We start from the raw sequence: 20,410 nt of genomic DNA, 5'->3' as shown, positions 1-20,410 counted from the left end.
AGGTTTTACAAACTTTTTTTTCATGGCATTTTTGTCCTATCTCCGATTTATTTTGCTTTTAAGAACCAGTTCCATGAAAGCCTTTGGGGGAAGGGCCTCTCATGATTGGGAATGATGGACATATTTGAAGTAAAGTAAACACAGACACAGAGAAAGTGTCCCAAAGGTGCACAGGACAAGGCTGCTGAAAATCTGTCATAAATCTGTAATTCATTCACAGTAGGACTAAGACCAGCTTCACTCCTCTTGCTGGGCAAGCCAACAGCTGTTTCAGTAATGACATGAAACTATAACAAATCAAACTCATTCAGTGCAGCTCATCTCTGTCCACGTAACTTCAAACATCCAAACCTAACCCCCAACCGTTTGATCCTGTAAGAGCACACATCCACTTTGAAACTGGTTGAATAGGAAAGACTTTGACAAGTTACAAAGAACGTTACATGTTTTCACACAAACTGCCTCTTCATCTAGCTTTAAATGCATAGAAACTTTCCGTAAGGTAAGATGAGCGTATTCTTTCCTATGTATAGATACCAAATTATGCCGTATTTGATCTATCCTTACAAGTTTTGCTGAAAATTAAGAGTATAAAACACCACCACAAAATCACAGTCCTGCTGGACCAAGATTTACTAAACAGAACTCACATACACAAAATTATCGTATTAAAACTGATGTTTGCATAGCTAATTAAATGGCTGTTTTAAGCTACAGTAGTAATTTAGCTGTATAAACCACATACCAGATGCTGCTACAGCCATGTTGCTGATAGCCGATTTAAACTACAGTAGCACAAGATCATACACAAGAAAACACACAAAAAAAAAAATCTTTCACTGAATCTTCACTGAGAGGTTGTTACTATGACTGTAATGAGAATGCTCAGAGCTTCTAAAATCTAAAACAGTGTACTAATCTGAATGGAAGTTTAGTCTTTAAGGTAAATTTGATCAGACCGAAAGGCACCTCAATAAGTATATTATTGGTCTCATTAAGCAAGGGGTTTTTTTTCTTTTTTCTTTTTTTTTTTTTTTCTTCTTTTAGCAACAAATGCAGAACTGACATGGAGACATAATTAGTTTAAGAAAGACTAAATAGTTTCTGATGTAGCTCCCAAAGAGGACTTTTGTATTTCTGAGGAACAAAATATATTGCCAGGAGACTCAAAAGATGTTGCAAACACATCACGGCTTAGGTTTACAAAATTTTCCAGCCATTTGCTACTACTTCTCTTCTGCATCCTTCTTCCAAAAAGAAGGAAAATCAGTTTGGCCTATACTGTTTGAACATCTTCCTCTGTACCTGGCAGGCCTTTGCAGTTATATCTGACGGTGTATCTTGGGAAAAAGCTGGCCTCAGAGCAGCTCCAACCTGTTAGTAGGAAGAAAAATAAAAAAAATCCAGCTAAAACAATAGTGACACAACAGTCTTCATGTCACCTTGTTTGAGGCTCAGGCACATAAACAGAACAAGCAAGACAAGGTTGCCAATTTTGGCATTATAGTTACATCCTCAACTTATCCTTGTTGTCCAGCAGACATTTGCAATAGTACTTTTTAAACAATAGCAACAAAGTCCTAAACTAGGTTTTTTTCCTGCTTGCCTATTGCCTTTTTAAGCCTCAAGTACCTTTGTCAAATATGTGGTATTATCTTTCTTCTGTTAATGAGTATCCTTTTAATCATTAAAGTATTACAGGTACAATTTATGTTAAGGCTCAAGAATTGAATGACTTTTCGATGTCCAAAGAATAACGATGTAAAATCAAATGTTTATGGTTGGATTTGCACCAAGTTCCTAAAATGACAAATCCTGACAAAAAAGGCCTTTCAGGCAGTTGTTATAAGGCAGCATTTTTCAGAAACAAAAGGAACCAAGTCAAAGAGACAGAAGCAATGGTTACAGCACTACAGCAGGAAGAAGAAAAAGGCAGGAAGTGAGAAGGATGAAAGCCTGCCTTTAAAAAGTATTTGAAAACATCTTGAAGATACAGTGAAGACAAAGGATGTGAAAGAGTTAAACTATACAACAAAGTAAAGCAGTAATATCCCAAAATAAATCTTCAACTGCCCACCTCCCATTCCTTTACTTTTTTAGTTTTCACTTAAATGAAGTATATTCATTAATTCCCAAGAAAACAGATTTATTAGATTCAATCTGGAATTGAATCAGCATTATTTTCCAATTCCCAATTCTACAAATGAAATGGCACTCTTGCCAAAAATTAAATGTAATTTGTAATACTTGACTTTCAAGAATCAATAGCTACTGAATGTTTACATTCCATCAGCTAGTAAATTATAACAAATAGGAAGACACACAAAAATAAATTTTTAAGAGGTAGATAGAAGTCTCTTCAGTACATTTTCACACACAAAAAATCTCTTCACAGGCCTTATGAAATTACAAAATGTTCTCAAAGCTAATACTGGCATATTGGCATAAATATACAATTTCCTAAACTTATAAAGGAGGTCTCACATTAGCCTGATACTGCTCCAGTATCACGTGGCCTGGAAACTCTGGCTCAGGGACAGATGCAAATTTCTTGATAATATCTTCAAGAGCTTGAAGACCCGCCATTCGTAACTGGTTGCTGTGATCAGTCGCAGCCATGAATGCCATTCGAATAAGGTCAGAGAGATGGAGTACTAAAAAGTCATCTTAGAATAAAACAGAAAGAACTATTTAGTAACTTAAAAGATCGATAACATGACAGATATTTGTAACATTTTCTTCATTGACATGTACAAATTTTACCTATTCTTTTTCAAAGGTCCACATTTACGGTATGGAAGAAGGCAGGAAAGAATGCAACCTATTTTTCTTTCTTCCCTCTCACACCCCCCTTAAAGCGATACAAGGGCTTTTATTCCTAAGATAACCTTAAAAATTAAGCACAAATCTGAAACAAAATTAAATACATGATATACAGAAATTACACTGAAGAGAGTATGTAAATGTGGCTGAGTAGCCTAGAAGAGATTAGAATATTTAGTAAAGCTAATTTTAGTGATTAAAATAAAAGCCCCTCCAAACCTTAAAAAAAAAAAAAATAAAAAAAAAATAATCTTCAAGGCAATCCCTATTCAAGTCCTATGCTTATACTGACCCCTGCTGATAAAGGAAAACCTTGTCAAATTTAAACACCTAAAAACTAAGTATGCCTCCAGTTCTGCTGCCAAAAGCCAAATCTGAGGCTGTAAGCAAGCAGCAGACAACATGCAGAAAGAACAAGACATAACTCAATAACATTTCTGAAAGGATTATTCTTCTCCATTTTTATTAATTTTATTTCTTTCCTTACTCTCAATCTGAAATTATCAGATGTTGTGCAACTAATACAAAAATAAATTATTTTAAAACATAACACTCAGGGTGACTAAGACAACCCACAAATTACAAAAGCGCTATGTATTTTCAAGTCTTAAGGTAAAAAAGAAAAGTTTATTTTGTAGCTGAAGCTTTTCAGATGCATGTCAGTAAAGAAAGACTGGAGATCACTTAAAAACTATGAAGTGGTAAAGTATTTTCCAGACCATCACAGAAGCTAGTAAAATCTAAATATTTTGGGAGTTGAAGTTGGGTAGAAGCTTGCTGAGTTTTCCTTTTTACAATGATACCAAACACATCAAGTTCACTTTAAATAAATTCAGCGATATAAATTATCAGGATTACTGTATGCAATCCTCTGCAGGATCCTATAAGCAGCAGTTATGTCATGATTTTCTCTATAATACACAGCCATCTCAAAATGAAGTGTCCCAAAAGTCTTCCCTCTTAGTCTTCAAACAGCGACCTCAGCCTCAAATCAAGTCAGAAACAAGATTCTCACAAAACCAATGCATAGTGCTGGAATCAGACTGCATCAAAGCAACACCAGCAAAGACTCGATAAATCTCCATACCATAACAGACACCCTCACTAAAATCCATTAATCCCGTGCATTCTAGGATGCTCATGATATTCATCCTACATACACAAATGTCCTCATGAGCGCTACACAGGTGAAAGCAAACACTGCACCAGAACCAACACACACAGACAACTCCCACACAACTCCCAACCTCCTACTGTTAGAAAAATGTTTCTTCACAAAACAACTATGTCACCTCTGACGTCTCAATTTTGATCCTCTAACTCATAAAAGTATCTTCAAAACATGAGCCTTAAAACTAATATTCATCACTCTCATGGATACCAAAAGAATGAATTTCATAAAGCAGCTGGGTCCATGTCTTACTATAACTCCCCCTCCTACATCCCTCGCTCTACAACCAATGCCACAACAATAATTAACTGGCCTTATATCTTTTTTTTTCCTGGCATCCCTTTGGTCTGAAGATGCTAAAATAATCTCTGAAGTCTAATTAATTATGTTAAACTCAGAGAAACTATTCCCAGCTCACCCTTAGCTAGATGTTTACTGCTTCTATTTCAGGCTGGAGAAAAGGTTTGCAAATCTAAGGGGTTTTTTTTCCAAATAGATCAGTCTGTCAGAGTTTATATCCTCCAACAAATCTCATTCTTTGTGTTCATGGTACAGTAACTACAGTGGTTATACAACTACAGCTTTATTGCCTTTTGCTGGCCATCTCCTTTGTTTTAACCATTTGAATGAAAGGATAACTGCTTATTTTTTTTCCTTGGTTGTGTAATCTTAAGATGTAAAGAGGTGTCAAAGATAAAAAACAAAACATGCACATTCTGTAATTACTTTTTGGGTTTTTAAGTCTGGCCGAACGAGCCAGTGCCAGATCGAAGTGTGCCTTGTTCGCATTCTCACACAGCATGATAACCCGACACAGACAATCTGCTGCAAACACACGAGTTGCCCAACGAGGTGCTACAGAAGGCTTGGATTTATCCTCTTCACCCAAGGTGGTAAACATTGTGTCATCATCCATCTCATCCTTCTTCTCCGATTCCTCATCCTTCCCTCCTCCCAGGGGAGCAGCAGTGCTCATATCTACAACAATAAAAAAAAAAAAATCCCACTGTTACAATCCACAGAAGACCTCTAAGGATACATTCAAGCCTTTCCTTACGCTCGGATTAATTCTTCTTTGGAAACAGCATTTGAAACATGTAGAAAGGCATAGGAATATCAGTAGAAGAAATGTTTTTCGCTTCTAATCTGGGCTATATTACCCTTTATTTGGCTTAAATGATATGAAATAAATTCCTGTAATGTTAATTCTCCACAGATACCAACTATAACTGAATCCCGTATCTAAACTTCTCACCTTTGAAAATTAACCAATAAATAAACCAATAAACAGGGTAGGGAGATCAGCAGGCTCAGAATCAAAGAATCAGCTTGGCTTTGAACTATTCAGCTCCTATTTCAAGTAAAAGCTAGAGTGCATGTTGAACTGAAACAAACCTATCAAGTTCCATGCCACGGGAGAGATGTGCAGCCAGGTAGGCAGTTTATGGCACCCACAAGTGTGCTTAACATTCAAAAATTATTTTCTCTAAGTGTGGCTGTGAGACTTCATTTCAGAAAATAAAAAAACTTCAGGGATCACATTAGAAAAACCAAATCCAAACAGGGACAAAAAGCAACTCGCCAAACATGCATATACACTTCTGCTGTTCAGAAATGAGAACATAAGATCTCAATGGCAAGTCTAAATTAGCAAAATGCCACGATACTGACAAAAATTACTCTGGCAATAATTAGAGGAGAATGAGAAGAAATTATTGCAAGGGTAACCCACCTCAACTAAGGCATGCTTCTTAGAAAGTCTAAATTTAAGCAGTTGAAGAGCCAAGACATTCAATAAAGAAAGAGGCTATGGCAGCTCAAACACGGATAAAGCCAATTCACAAGAAGAGTGTTTTGAGAAGGCATCCAGGACCTATGTTGCTGTTTTGTAAATCTCTGCTTAAAAAGCAAACTAGATTTTGTTCATGTGCCAGTTAGTTGGATCAAAGGAGTTCAAAATGAAGTTGCTAGCTTATTAAAGTACAGCTGAGAGAAATTTATTTAAATATGGTTCTCTCCGAGACTATTTCACCTACTAATAAATAAATAAGAGATTGGACAACCATATTAAAAACTTTTAAACCCATCCCACATGAAATAAGAAAAGGAGATGCCAACTTCAAAGTCAGGAAACAAGGTCTTTCTCACTGGGCAGATATATGGTAACTGCATTGCAAAAAAAAAAAAAATCAGTGGTGGCATTACTCATCAGTAAAGGCAAAGCTGACAACATTTAGCACGAGCTTCAGGATGAACTCACAGTATGCCAACAAACAAGTATAAATGCAAGGGAAATGAGCAGAATCTGCGTCACAACCATCCTACAAGCTGAAAAACAGGAATAAGGTCTCAGAGGACAAGATCTTTGCAAACAAGCCTGCAAAGCTGAACAACAAGCAAAAGTTTCATCACCATGGTAACCCATCATCACATCAGTTACTCGCAAAACCTCATAAAAGAAAGCTGAGTGTGTGTACAGTGCTCTTCCTTCTGTATGGTCCTGATGTGTAAAGGCTAAAAAGAATACGTCTGTTTTCACTAAGATACTGAAATGTCAGTAATAATCACACTGCTTCTCCACTGAAAATCCTGCTTTAAAGGCAGCTAAATTTTTAATCTTAACATAACATTGATGATTTCTTTTTTCTAAGCAAGTTTTAATGCACTATAATAAAAGTTCTATAGAGAACACAAGCTATGTCTTAACTAGGATAAAAGACAAGCTCCAAACAAATATCACCAGAAGATGCTAATACTAAGGACATAATGTTGTTTTGTGAACACTGTAGAACACTTACCACTGGAAGCTGCAAGGACATCCTTACAAAGCATTAACCAGTGAGAAAGGTTTTCTACTGCGAGCGATGAAAGCATATGTCCCAGAGTATCGTGGATATCTGAGCACAACTTCCGATCAGTCTCCCGATCCAACATTCCAAAAAGGACACCTTCGAGGCCTGTCTCTGTTATATTAACCCCCTGATGTCGAGAATGAGCATCTCGCCGAGAACCAGCTCCTGGTGCAAAAGGATTCATATCTGCAAAATGATAAGAAGTCTTTTCTGAAATCAGTAACTCAGTTTTAAAATTTGGAATAACAGACAAGAACTGGACATTGTGTATTTGTGTGTGTATAGTTCAGGCAATGATACAGCAAAATTACTGATTTTCTTCTGAATTAACACTAGAAAGATTTTTATACAGCAATTCATTTAATTTATTTTCTGCAAGGCAAATGACACCACCTAGTATTGCTTAAAAAAAAAAAATTATCTGTCTTCAAGGTACATACCCCATGAATTTGTAAAAACACCTAATAGTACTGGACTCTAAAGAATCTTACCAGAGACAGGCTTAACTGGTGTGATTTAATACTAGTCAGCTCACAATGTTGCTATGAAGACTGTGCTGATCAACACAGTTGAGCCTCCTATTTTCAGAATAAAATGCTACATGTAACAAGTGAAACAGCCAGTGAAGTCCACAGGCTAGCAAGACATGCTGCTAACAGAATAAGTAACACAACCAGGTATCTCAGTCAAAATGCAAATAACTAAGTCAATTCTCAAAAGAGCAAGACCTAAAATACCAGAAAAAAACCTGCAAAATGTTTCCACTGTATATACTGTGTTCCCTAGTTTGATTGCCACTCTTAATGGGGCGGAGAAGCTTTAGCCTGAACTTTACAAGAAGTTAAATTAGAAGTGAAATTCAAGAGGTAAGCAGTGGTGCGGTCAGAAGTTATTGGAGCTGGAAGGGATCAGTTTAGGTTTTTGTTTTGCTGTTGGGAGGGACTGTTGGGGTTTTTTTTCCCGTCTGAAGGCAGATCATACGTATGCCCACATACATGCGCTGAACTGTTACAAAAAGGCCCCATGAAAGAAATACTTACTGATACCACTGTTTTCTTTGTCCCCGGCATTTTTTGCTAAGCTCATGGCATATTCACACACTTCTGCTGCTTCCCTCTGAGCAAGCTGTCGTAAACATGCAACTGCAGCCCGGCGAAGCAGCAAGTGGGAGCTGCACAAATGAACCTAAAATCAGAACCATTACAGGTGAGTGAACTGCTGCACCCCCATATCAATCAATTAGCACTGCTAAGGACTAACAACATTCTACTTTTCAATTATATGCCCACGTGTGAGCTGTTGGGTACCAGTCTCTTTACAAGACCTCAAGAGTTCAGAAGTACGCACTTTTTATAATGTACAAATGTGAAAATAAAGCTGACACATACAGAGCTGACAGTTACCTGGTTAAAGAGGTAAGAGCTTAAATACTGGAACTACAGTGACAGTATGATTTTAGACTAATTCTACTTTCCAATCTGTTACACTCTTCAGTATTACCCCACCTCATATTCTGCTATAGCTGTAAATCACATTCTTCTAAACAAAATGCCATCATCAGCTGCACCACACATGACAGCTATCATAAAAATTTTTATTTCAAACTTGTAATGGGATTTACAGCCTAAGTTTTTATAAGTGCCTCTCAATATGACAGCTTCAGATTTCTTTGCTGACCAACACTGCCTTCTAATTCCTTTTGAATCACCTCAAGTACAAGCAAATATTTTTCTTATGCAAGAATTGTGCATGGTCCTTATTTTCCTGAGGAAGGAGCTGCACAGAACTGTATGTTTTTCCACAGTGGAAGAGATGAAGAGTGCTCTTTAAGAAACTCTGATTCTTTATTTACCCCGGGGAATTTGTTTTTAATAAACCAAATGCACATTTGCTTTTTCAGTATTAGGTTATTATGTGGATGGAAATTGCTTTCCTAAATGAAAGGGCTGTATAGTTTATAAAGCATTTTAACAGTAGATCTTTCTTCCACAGATGAATATACTAGATTTTAGTCCTGAAAAAACAAGCAGGCTTTAAAGAACCTCCAAATATCACACTGAGGTCATTGTAATGGAACTAGAACACAGAACATTTGGGGGATTTAATTAATGGAAAGAGTATTCCACATCTTACATTACAAAACAACAGCTAGTGGTTATGAAGCCAATGCAGGAAGCAGCAATGGAAATAGATTGTGGAACTGTGTGGTTTAATTTTGGTACCTGGCACTAATTCTATTCAAAAGTGAGTTAGAAAGCAGTGAAGTTTGCTAATGGGGCAAGTAAGGCAGATCTTGCCTATGTATCTGTGTATTTGCAGCCTAAAGAAACGCACAAGACAATTCAGAGGAAAACTTACCAAACTAAGTATGACTTGGAAGTAAGGAATATGAGAAGAGAGAAGGTAAATAGTTTTTGTTTAGCAGAGGACCATAAAGGAACAGCAAAGAGACAGCAGAAAACCCTGGCAAAAGTTTTCAAAACTGTCATTCCTGTATGTATTACATAGTCTGTAATATTACCCACTGGTACTTACAGAGTAAATGGCTCCAGGGATTGTTTGTCATTTTGCGCGTAGTATTCATATAAAAGGGCCTACCTACTTTTGGGTACATTGCACCCCTTTCATGCAAAATTTTATGGAAGGATAAGTGACAGTTTCTGGGAACACACTGCACTCCCAGGAGTGCTCCAGAGAGTAGGGGAGAAGCAAGGGTGAGTGGGGGGGAAGAAGCGTGTACCAATGAGAGGATGCACTAGGGAAAGTCTGGATGGCAGACTAAGAAAAAGTTCCAATGTTGACCTAAGTAGGATCAGACTCCTTCAGGTTACACAGAACCACAAGTTCCACAAAGAATGACACAAAGAACTTTGCAAAGCATCCAACAGACATTAGGGAGAAGCTTTTCAAATTTCTCAGTATTGGGACTGCTGAACGCTCTAAAAAATAATTTTAAAAATAGTAATAATAAAAAAACCCCACACTAAAACACGCACCCACACATACCACCTTTCCTCTTATAGTTGTATTTGGCATGGTTTAGGTTCCAGCCTCTGCCTGACTTGCAGGCTTAAGCCAGGTTTTGCTGACAGAACGCTAACGGAGGGAGAAAGCAACGCTAACAGTAGCAGCACAAGAATTTGAATGTCAGCATCTACTATGCTGACAGTGGTGAAATAAATCCAAAATCTCCTACCTTTCCCCAACTCACTCACTTCCCTTTATGCATGCAATCAGTTGGAGGAAACAGAACATTTCAGCATCTTTTTGCTCAGTCATATTACATGTAAGTGCTTGCTATCTTGTGCTATCTAGGGTGAAAGAGAATCAGACCCTATGACTGCAATTTGGGCAGCATTCTGAAAAGATCTAAAATGGCTTGGGGACAGACATCATTTTATCGCACTCCAGTGTTTTTGCAAATGTGGCTTGCTTATTACATACGGGTATCCTTGACATCTTGCCAAGTGCTACTCCTGTCCTCTGCTAAGCATGTACATAAAATTTTGAGGAACAAAAGGGATGCATTTTGTACTCACACAAAGACTGGGAACCAGACTGGACAGGTTGACGTGCCGTGGTGCAAACATGTGAAGCTGCTGAAGGCAGGATATGGCAGCTGCCTGAACAAGCGAGTCTGAATGGTCTTGTGTGATTGCACAGCCCACCAAACAGGAAGAACGGATTGTTGAAATTGTAGCTCCATTACCTAATGATGTAATACAATTTCCTCAACACAGCAAAATTTTTGTATGACAACTGTATACTTTAAACCTTTGAGAAACAAGAATTTTTAATGCTTCAAAGTTCACAGAGTAACATGCAACTCTTCTGAACTCCTACTGCATATTAGTATCCACACAACTTCAAAGAAACACTGGAGTGTTTCAGTATCTCTTTTTCAGCTCGGTTAAACAATGTCCTGTCCAAATGAAATTCTGGATCACAGTCAGAAATATTTTGAAAATACATTCCCAGGACATGAAACCAGTAAAATTATCTGAATTTAGATTTTGGAAGTTTCTTTCATTCTATACATATGGGCAACATTTCAAGCACGGAACCATTTCCTGAAATATCAGATAGCACTTAAGCTAGCATACACGTATGCAGGTGATTTTAGTTAGCTCTATTATCTGAGTTGCACTGCTCTAATAGGACAAGCATTCGAAAGAACAGTATTTAATTTGAAAAATATTCCCAGTCTGTATTTTGAGAATTAACATGCATCAGGTTTATACACAGTCTTGAATTGTAGAAAAATGTAACCTTCAGAGACATTCTACATGAGTTGTTGTTTATTTAAAAAGCTAATGGCACACCAGATCAAAAGGTTAACACACAGCAAGCAGATACACAAGTTCAATTAAACCATCTATAAATTTTTCATAACTAGAAATTTAAGTCCTGTTATTTAGAGTTAAAATTTCACTAGTGGCTGGCTCTCTGGCACTGCATCGAAGACCATCCTTTAAATATTCCTAAAAATCACAGTTAGTCTAAGTTACAAATCCATGTTTTTGCCATCTGAGACACAGAATTTCAGATATAGTGTTGGCATGACAAGATCTTATTCTCTACCGTCAGGTACAGTGATCTAAGAATATCAAGAACGAGTGGAAGTGAGTTATAGTGCACAATATTATCAATTATGTCAAACTTAAGCCCTTGCCACCATTTAAAAATAAAATCAACACATGTTGAAAGAGCAGAGAACGAAATCTTGCGTCTTGCCCCACCTGTACACAAAAATACACACGGCAAAAAATGCAGCAAGGGTGTTTTTCATCTTTTACCTACCATGCAAATTTGCCATTAGCCAGAACACCATCCATCACTGCAACTTCTTTATACAAATCTCAAACTGCAATCAAAAAGCCCCAAGCAGTCATAAGTAGGACAAGTGAGGCTGTGTGCAGGACTGTAACTGAATTTGTCAACGTCCCCCCACACCCACCTGCAACGAACAAAAATTTATTTTCTTCCATTTAAGATTGCAATATATTATCTTTATACCAGTTAGATTTTTTTTCCTCTTCAAACTCCCACTAACCTTGCAGCTCAGGCCCAACAGTAGTTATTATAGCTCCAAGACATCGACCTAAGCATTGATGTACTTCTGTATGCGATGGTGGAACAGTTAAGAGCAGAGTAAGAACTAGAGAAAGCGTTGGCTCCACATATCCACGATACATTGGTCCGCTAGAATCTACTATCAAGGCAAGTGAATGGAGTGACCAGGTCTATCAAAAAAAGCAAAGGAATATTTTTCAGCAATACATTTAGGAAAATTAAACAATTTTGTATGCAGACGGAGCCTAGCTCTGTACATCCTTGCTTAAACATGTCCAGTTAGCTACTGACTCCAGAAGCATTTCAAACATCTCGGAAACTCAAGCAGTCACCAGGGAGTTTAAACATCTCTAGCATACTCTTTGGCTGTCAGCAGTTTTGGGGATAATGAAGATGAAGATGACAAAGAATTTGAGCAAAAAATGCTTGAGCACTTTGAGGAAGAAAAATACAAACACAAATAACACATCCATTTAAAAAAAAAAAAAAGGAAAAAAGAAGAGTGACTCTTAAGACACGAGACACAGGGGAATCATTCCATTGTAAAACTGGATGTAGAGTCTGAAATGGGCAGCTGACAAAGTCCTCGGGGTGGAGGGGGGCACCTTTTACATTCCAGTAGAAACTGGTTTTCATAAGAAGCTGAAAGGTTCACATGCATTTTCTCATTTTCATATTAGAGGGTGCAAGAGAAGAAAGCAGTGACGTTCCCAGTCAGCGGGATGAGGGGTGAAGAAAAAAAAAAAAAAAAAAAAAAGGTGAAAGATCAACCTATTTCAGTCACAAGGTAAGTAAATAACAAAACAGCAAAATAATTGATTGTAATTGTCAAAGCAAGAAGTGCGTGCAGGGACAGTCTTTTTGGTCACTGACGTTTAACAGGAAATAAATTCCCCTAACAGACCTAAAAACATTAGCTATCTCTCCGTAATATCCTACTAAATTATCTTATTTCAGAATTTTCTATCATTAAATACATGACACAATTACACTGAAAAGACTTAAGTTAAAAGCGTATTACAGTTACAAAGCTGGACTCTTCGGAACGAGCTAGAAAACCTGTCTTTAAAGCTTCTCCTTTTTAATCCTCTCTGACACAACCCAAATACCATTAGCACTAGCAGTCACATAACTCCTTCTACAGTCCTAACCACATGGTAGCACATTACAGCTTATCCTTTAATTCCTGCAAATTTCTATTACTTGTATTCCCATACAGTTTCTGTGTATCACTGATCTACTGAGGGCTGAGGTTTAAAAGCTTAGCTTTTTACAGTGGCCTGGTGTCATACTCTCAACAGAAAATAAGGTAGGTATGCAAGTTCCACCTAGGCTTCCCCTTTATATTTCCCATTTTTTTCATAAAGCAGTAACAGTTTCCTTTTTGCTTTTTAAATTAATGGTACACAATCACATGCCTCAAAATTACTTATTCATACATGAAGTTACACATGCAAACTGAACTCTGTCTTACCTTAAATAAACTAAGGAAATTTAAGAGACTTTAAGTTGTATTTATAGATAATTATTTTTTAAACATTATCTCCAAACAAAACTAGGCTTGTGTCCCCAAGTGATAAGCTTGATTATTTTTTTTATTGCCTGGACAAAAAGAAGTTAGAAGGTACTCTATTCCATGTTCTATCAAGTTAACAACTTAAACCAAGGTGGAAGGATGATTCTGTAGTTACCGGGGGCTTCAGCTTCTCAATCTGTGGGTATAAACTGCCACCTACTCATGGGTGGCATACAACCTCCAGCTGCTAAAGGATAATAGTTAGTCACTATTCCAGATAATCGTTTCCTTGCAGTAACTTGTGAAAAGACAGACAAAAAATTACCTGTTATATCATGCAATTACACCATAATCTTTGAAGAACAACAATTACAGACAAGACACTTGCTTATACTCAAAAAAAGTTTCTCTCCCTTCCCTCACCCAAGTAATTCTTTTATGCTAGTGCTTTGATAGATTTCATTGCTGGAGGGGAAAAAAAAAAAAAAATCAGCATTTTTCCCTCTAATATTCAGCTTCTTACTGTAAAGACAGATGTGCCGGTCCATCTAGCCCTCTTCTTACAGCAGCAGCCACAAAAAGATGCTTAAGGGAGAGCAAAGACAGACTAAGAGACTGACCCTTCAAATTTCTCCAGGGAGAGTAAAGGCAGCGTATTCTCCCAATTTCCAAGTATTTTCAACTTAGGAAACCTTCTGAACTGCGCAATGTTTATACATGTTTGGCAACTCCAAAGGCACTGCTCTTTCAGCAGCATGCTTGGCCCCCTTTTTTCTCTACCAGCAACATTCAGCAGTCAAGTTGTCCTCTGGTGAGACTCCACATGTCACAGTCCATACAAGACAGAAACCCTTCCCCACCCTTTCCATTGTCTTGGACTTGGATCCTTCTAGTTCCCCTCCTGGCCCCTAACTGCAGTTAGCTTGTAACAGATTTGTCATAATATAACCCCCTCAAAGATGATGTACTGCCACACTGTGTTCACAGTGTCACATATAGAGAAATTACTTGGCAAAGAAAACTACTGCTCATCACCTGAGACTCCAGTAACTGTTCACATGTTAACCATTAGCCAGTTATTAAAAACTTCAGTTTAGGCAGCTAAGGTACAACTACCACATTTCTCTTTACAATTACAGTCAGCTAGGCATATGCCCACAGTGAATTGCTCTGGCTCAGCTGACAAGCAGACACTGACACTCCTCAGTCTGAAATAACGTGACCACTTGCAACTGCCTCCCTAACTAGCAGCAAGGTTGCATTTTAACTGCAGTACATATTTGGGATTCTATACTGTAAGAGTTTATAAGGGAAGTTCTGCTTTCTTCACGCTCCCTGGCACACGCTACATCCATATGATTTGGCTTACATGTCACAATCTCTATTAAAGAACATCTGAACAAGTAATTTAATTTTTAGTTTTAATCCTGAGCATTTTAAAGTAGTTTTGTGGTGATTGTGTTTTTTACCTGGACTTCAGGAGAGGTTCCATCTTGTGCCAAAGCCAGAAGAATACTGACACTAGTTTTCAGATGCTGTCCAGAACCTATTCCACCAACATACCGATGGAGACAGCCCAGAGCCAAAGAATGGCCTGTTCTTGATACAACATCGCGAGCAGATTTTAACCTATCAATGTTTAAATAAAAGCAAATAACATAATTCACTAAGTTTGTTACAAAGAACCCTTCAAGTACCATAACAGTGCAAACAACTAACAGAATTTTGCAGGCCACCTTACAAGATCATGAGAAGCCTTAACAACAAAGGCAAAAACAATGTACTTAACCTCTATTGATATTAAAGTGGATTAGATCCTGACATTTTAGACAAAGAAGAGTTTGGGAAGTGTAAGAATATAGGAAACGCAGCTAGCGTTTACCAATGTTTCACAGCAGACTAATTTAATAATCAGAAAAATCATTACTAGACCACTGCAGTAAAAAGGAACCAAGAATGGAAAAATGACAACACATTGAAAAATTATAAAGAAATCCATAGCCACGTCTTCCACTGCAAAGTCAACTGAATACCTTTTAAATACAGCTGTTTTCTTCTGCAGCTGAGTTCTATGACTTTTCTAATAAAGTTTTTTTTTAGTAGTGTTTTATTAATGAAACTAAAACAGAATGAATAGCGTTCTAAATGACCTAGTTGTTTGAAGCAGCGACGTGTTGAGTGTTTTGCACAATACTTCTGCTTCTGAATGCACATCACATATGTAACATTTTAATTAAAATCTTTTTGGGGGGTGGGGAAGAGAGAGAAAAGAAGGATATCCTAACTAGAACAAAGAAAAATGTTTTCTTCCTGGTTGTCTATATATGAGAGGCAAACATGCTCTTAGCCATCAGTGAACAAAGTAAATGGAAATCTCAAATATAAAAAAATTACTTGACAGTGTCAACAGACTGGCCACCGTTAGCAACTTGAATCCTGCATAAGAAACCAAGGAAATAGTCCCAGTAATAGAAATTCAAGAAAAGACAGTAAAGATGCTGTGTTTTATTACAAGATGAAATTATGGGAAAGATTGAATTAGCCAAAGGTAGGAGAGCTGGACTAAGGGTATATGCATGCAGCCTGGCCAGCCAAAAACATGGGCTGAGGCAGGTGCATTCTGATTCAGAAAGGCTGATGTCCTAAATTTAAGCCAAATATTGAGAAACACATTGTCTTGCTTTATTTACCAGACATCTTTCTAAAGACCTGAGATTAACAACAGAATATGGAAAAAAATTATGGGCCAGTAGGTAAGTTAAATCATTATGTAAAGAGGATGTTTTGATGAAACAGAACCGCTATCACACAATTCATATTACAGACACACTTAGTCTAAGCCGTGTTTATCTATCTGAAGCAGTTCAGTCACCTTCAAGTAACTCATCAAAAGCTATTCAATGGTATAATTTCACATTCCAAGTAGTTTAATAACTCAGCTTTTATTCCTGGAAGAATCTCATGAAATAAATCAAAGAGAGAAGACTCTGTTTGAAGGTTTGTTGGGGCTACATAATCATAGCAATCAAACATGAGAAGAGAATAATCAATTTAGTAGAGAAATCTTCCAAATTACGTTACATTGTATTTTCATTTCCTTTCCTGAAAAAACCAACTTACTTATCAAAACTGTACTGAGCCATTCTAGCAATGAAAGAGGCCTCTCCAACCACTTGAGCCATTCTGCCAAGAGCTTCGCCTGCTGCACATCTCAAAATAGGGTTAGGATTATCAAGGGCACCCATTACCAGCGTCAGAGCAGATTTGCGGACTTCTTCTGGTCCTAACGTGCTTTTATTCTCAGCTAAACCCTACATGAAAAAAATATGAAAAAACCAGTCCAAAGCAGGGGAGAAAGGGAAGACATAAGAGCAATTTTACTATGTTTGAGATCTTCAATTAAAAATTATGCACTTTTGTTTAAATTTGTGGTCATTTATAGTAAAATATACTGGTTGAAAATATTTGAAACTTAGAAACAACACGATACTCAGTCTCATGTCTGCCAACACTGTACCCGTTTCACACACAGGAAGACCTGTTGCACCAGCCTTTTTCATCAAATGCATTACAATGCTACATGCACCCTAGTGCTACTGAATCTGAGCTAGCTTTACACAGGATACCCCGGAACAAAAGGGAAGCTTCAAAATCTTACTGCAACATCTCTTTCTGTCAGACAGGAAAACCACAGCTCAGTTATGTTTCAGCAACAATCACTTAAATCGAAGACATTTTAGGTGCATGAAATTTTTTCTTCTTAATAATCACGTCTTTGCAAACATTTACACAGCCCGTTATATGAACATTCCACAGAACAACAACACTAAACACTGCTTCTGCAGCTTCTTTGGCTCCCATATTTCATTAATAGTACATCACCTTTCACTACAACTTTCAAGACCTTTCACTACAAATTTCAAGAATGTCTTTTACTTTGGGAAAAATAATTAAACACATGTAAAGTACAAACACTGCATGCATTATAGAGGAAGAAGTTGATGGCTCTAGCCCAGATTCTCATTTTCTGTTCTGAAACCCTCATTTCAGCTTAATCTTGACAATTCTTTGGCCATTTGGCATGGCATGGGAAATTCCAGTATCTGTCTCAGAATCTACTTTTCGACTTGTAGCAACATGGTTCACGTTTCTTAGAACACAGCACAAAGCAAGGAAGAGAGGTGCCATTTTGCCAACGTATTTTGCTCATCAACAAAGGACATGGAGCCCCAGTAACAATTAGCTTAAACAGGAGGGCCATTTTTTGTATGGCAAAAGTGAGACAAGAAGAAACTCATCCAATCTTTAGTTACAGGCTGGCACTTCTATGAGGGCAGCTTCCTCAGTGCATGAGACTTAGTTGCTCTGAAGATGAACAAGGATGACAATGACAGATGTTGTCTGACAGACTCATGAACTGGAAACTATATAAAACAGCATCAGGAAAAAACTAGAAATGACTTTGGCTAGTAGAAAGAAAGTCCTACGCTCTAAGACACTGTTCCACAAAGCCTTGAGGCAATGCAAGTCACTGAAACCAAGTATTTCTCAGGAATATTGTTTGTGATTTGCTGTCTAGCTTCCTGACTTGATAACATAAGGCTGGATTTCCAAGTGTAGATAGAGAACACAAGAGCTGTAACTGAAGTCAGTGGGACTGGACATAAGCATCTAGAATTCTATGCAATACTAGGGAGTCTTAAAAAGTAAAAATTAAGATACCCAAAATGGAACCCCAAATCTATCTTTATTTCCATGAGGGGTTTTTTGAGTATACATCACAAAGTACTTAAATCCATGAGTACAGTGCAAATAAAATTACAACATTGAAAAAGGAAAAAAAAAACCAAAAAAGACAGTCTGAATGTTATAGAATGCTGATTACATGAGCCTTGTAGTTCTCCGTACTGATACATACAAACAAGAGCTCATGCTAGTATGTGAAACAAAGTCAATTTTGGTATTTTCAAACTTTTAAATGTTTAAGTGGTAACTTTAGCAATGTTCTTCTAACAGCCTTTTGTACTGAATACAAATCAATGAATCAAACTGCTTAACTCTGGCATCCATTACAAGTTTACAAGTTTTACCTTCAAGGCACTAAGAACAGCAGTAAAGATATTAAGCTGCACAGCTTGCTGGCGAACACCTTTAGCCTGCTTGACACATTCAGCAAAGTGATCCAACATCTGTAATCTAAAACAAAGGAAAGAACGTAATTAAAGTGATATTCTGTCAAAACACAAACTAAAACACAGCTGGTAAAAAAAACCACCACTACAAAAGGCCTCTTAAGTTCAGTCATGGAATTTATGCTTCCAGGGCTGCAGAAGGCATTTGCTTTAGGTATAGAGGGCAGAGTTATTCTGAACATCCCTTTGCTGGTTCTTTTAGCTCATCCGCAAATATTTAGTATTCCTTTTGAAGAAAACACCACCAAGAGGAAGCGAGTTCAGGTACATTTGGCCATATAACTAGAAAGCTATGAGTACAAGAGTAGAAAAATGCTGCTTCTCCACTACCATGCAAAATAGCGTTACCCTTCATATTCCTATTATTGTTTTGCCCATTTAACCTCCATTTTCCCCCTATTTAACCATGTCAGAAAGTGTTACTGGGAGGAAGAGTACTCCCTAGAAGATATTAAGAACAGGAGTATAACAAATAATCTGCATTCTTAACTACTCGGCAGATCCCCAGCCACATCTCTCCATAGCTAACAACAGATACAGATCAAGCTGAATTACTGCAAGCTGGCCTCAAGCCTATCCTGTGCTTACTGCAAAATGAGACTGACTGCTAGGAAAAAAAACTGTTCCCATCAGGACTGAACTGAAGGATAATTTTACTTTGAAATGCATCTTAGAGCTGCTTTCACTCTGTGCTCGGTGACAAATTAGCTAAACTGAATGACAAAAGTAGTCCTGACAACTCACAACTCTGCAAAGGCAATGTGGAACACAATGGAAAATAAGTTGAATTCCATTCCCACTTTTTCATAAAATAGTTTGCTGAGTATAAATCAAATGGTCTTACTCATGAAATTAAATTCAATGGATGTCACTGCTATGTTTTCAAGGCTGATTTGAAGTTAATTGCAATGGATATTTTTGCAGGAAATTACTACTGTTAAATGCAGTAAGACGAGAGAAGAATCCAGTCTCTACCTCTGAGCCCTAATCTTCAAACTGATAAAACTGGGGAAATCACCTTATTTCTAAACTGAGTAGACATATTCTGGAACCCTGAGACACAATGAACACCAAATACTGAACGCTGAATCCAAAGACAGTTGATATCAAAGTAGATTCTTATTTCAAGAAAAAAAAGAATCAAACATAAAGCCATCCAAAGAACAAGGCATGAGATTCTGAAACCGAACACTGATGTAAACTGACCTATGTTTGTAAGAGACATGAGGAAAAACCACACCAAAGAGAGCCACGGATGCATCGATGACAGATACTCCTAAAGGAAGGGGACCAGGTACAGCTTCACCAGCAGGGATCCGCAAATAAATAGAAGATGGGTCATGTTCCAAAGCACCACTTCCAGATGCACTGTTTGGCTGAAGCTGCAAAATGGCACATAATATGAATACCTCTGAATATACCTTCACACATAAAATTTGGAACTAGAGATAACCAAAACACATATGCAATAGCTTAGAACAATAAAATAGCTCACAAACCCCTGAATGCAAGGGCAGTGTCCCCATGCATATGCACACTAGCATTTACAGGGTCACCTAAATCCCAGAGTGTCAAAGCAGTTAACAGCTGGACAAACGTACAAACTCTCACTCCTGGCAGTAAGACATGGAAATTAGAGAAAAGCAGATTAATTCTAATAGTAGCTTCTGAATCACTGACTACAAAGTGACATTTCAGAAAAAAGGTTATTCATTCACTCTCTGACCACTGAGTTACAATACAGTATTTAAATGATCAGCTTTGGCTGTAATGATTCCCTACA

At 37.5% G+C, this 20,410-nt stretch overlaps 1 protein-coding gene across 1 annotated transcript in view; it reads right to left on the bottom strand.

The window, feature by feature from the left end:
• The window catches only part of HEATR5B (HEAT repeat containing 5B), a 59,762-nt gene that overhangs the window by 21,314 nt on the left and 18,038 nt on the right, over positions 1-20,410 (bottom strand). The window contains exons 16-26 of the mRNA XM_035892013.1: positions 19,834-20,009; positions 18,526-18,631; positions 16,556-16,746; positions 14,905-15,064; positions 11,900-12,089; positions 10,386-10,555; positions 7,887-8,031; positions 6,793-7,032; positions 4,721-4,972; positions 2,485-2,666; positions 1,306-1,374 (exon numbers count right to left, since the gene is read on the bottom strand). Coding sequence (XP_035747906.1) covers positions 1,306-1,374; positions 2,485-2,666; positions 4,721-4,972; positions 6,793-7,032; positions 7,887-8,031; positions 10,386-10,555; positions 11,900-12,089; positions 14,905-15,064; positions 16,556-16,746; positions 18,526-18,631; positions 19,834-20,009 — 1,881 coding nt within the window. The remainder of the gene's footprint in view (positions 1-1,305; positions 1,375-2,484; positions 2,667-4,720; positions 4,973-6,792; positions 7,033-7,886; positions 8,032-10,385; positions 10,556-11,899; positions 12,090-14,904; positions 15,065-16,555; positions 16,747-18,525; positions 18,632-19,833; positions 20,010-20,410) is intronic.

This window comes from Egretta garzetta, unplaced genomic scaffold (genome assembly GCF_000687185.1).
Source record: "Egretta garzetta isolate BGI_Z169 unplaced genomic scaffold, ASM68718v1 scaffold54, whole genome shotgun sequence".
NCBI lineage: Eukaryota > Metazoa > Chordata > Aves > Pelecaniformes > Ardeidae > Egretta > Egretta garzetta.
The sequence above is the reverse complement of the archived record's forward strand: the minus strand, read 5'-3'. Positions and strand labels throughout refer to the sequence as shown.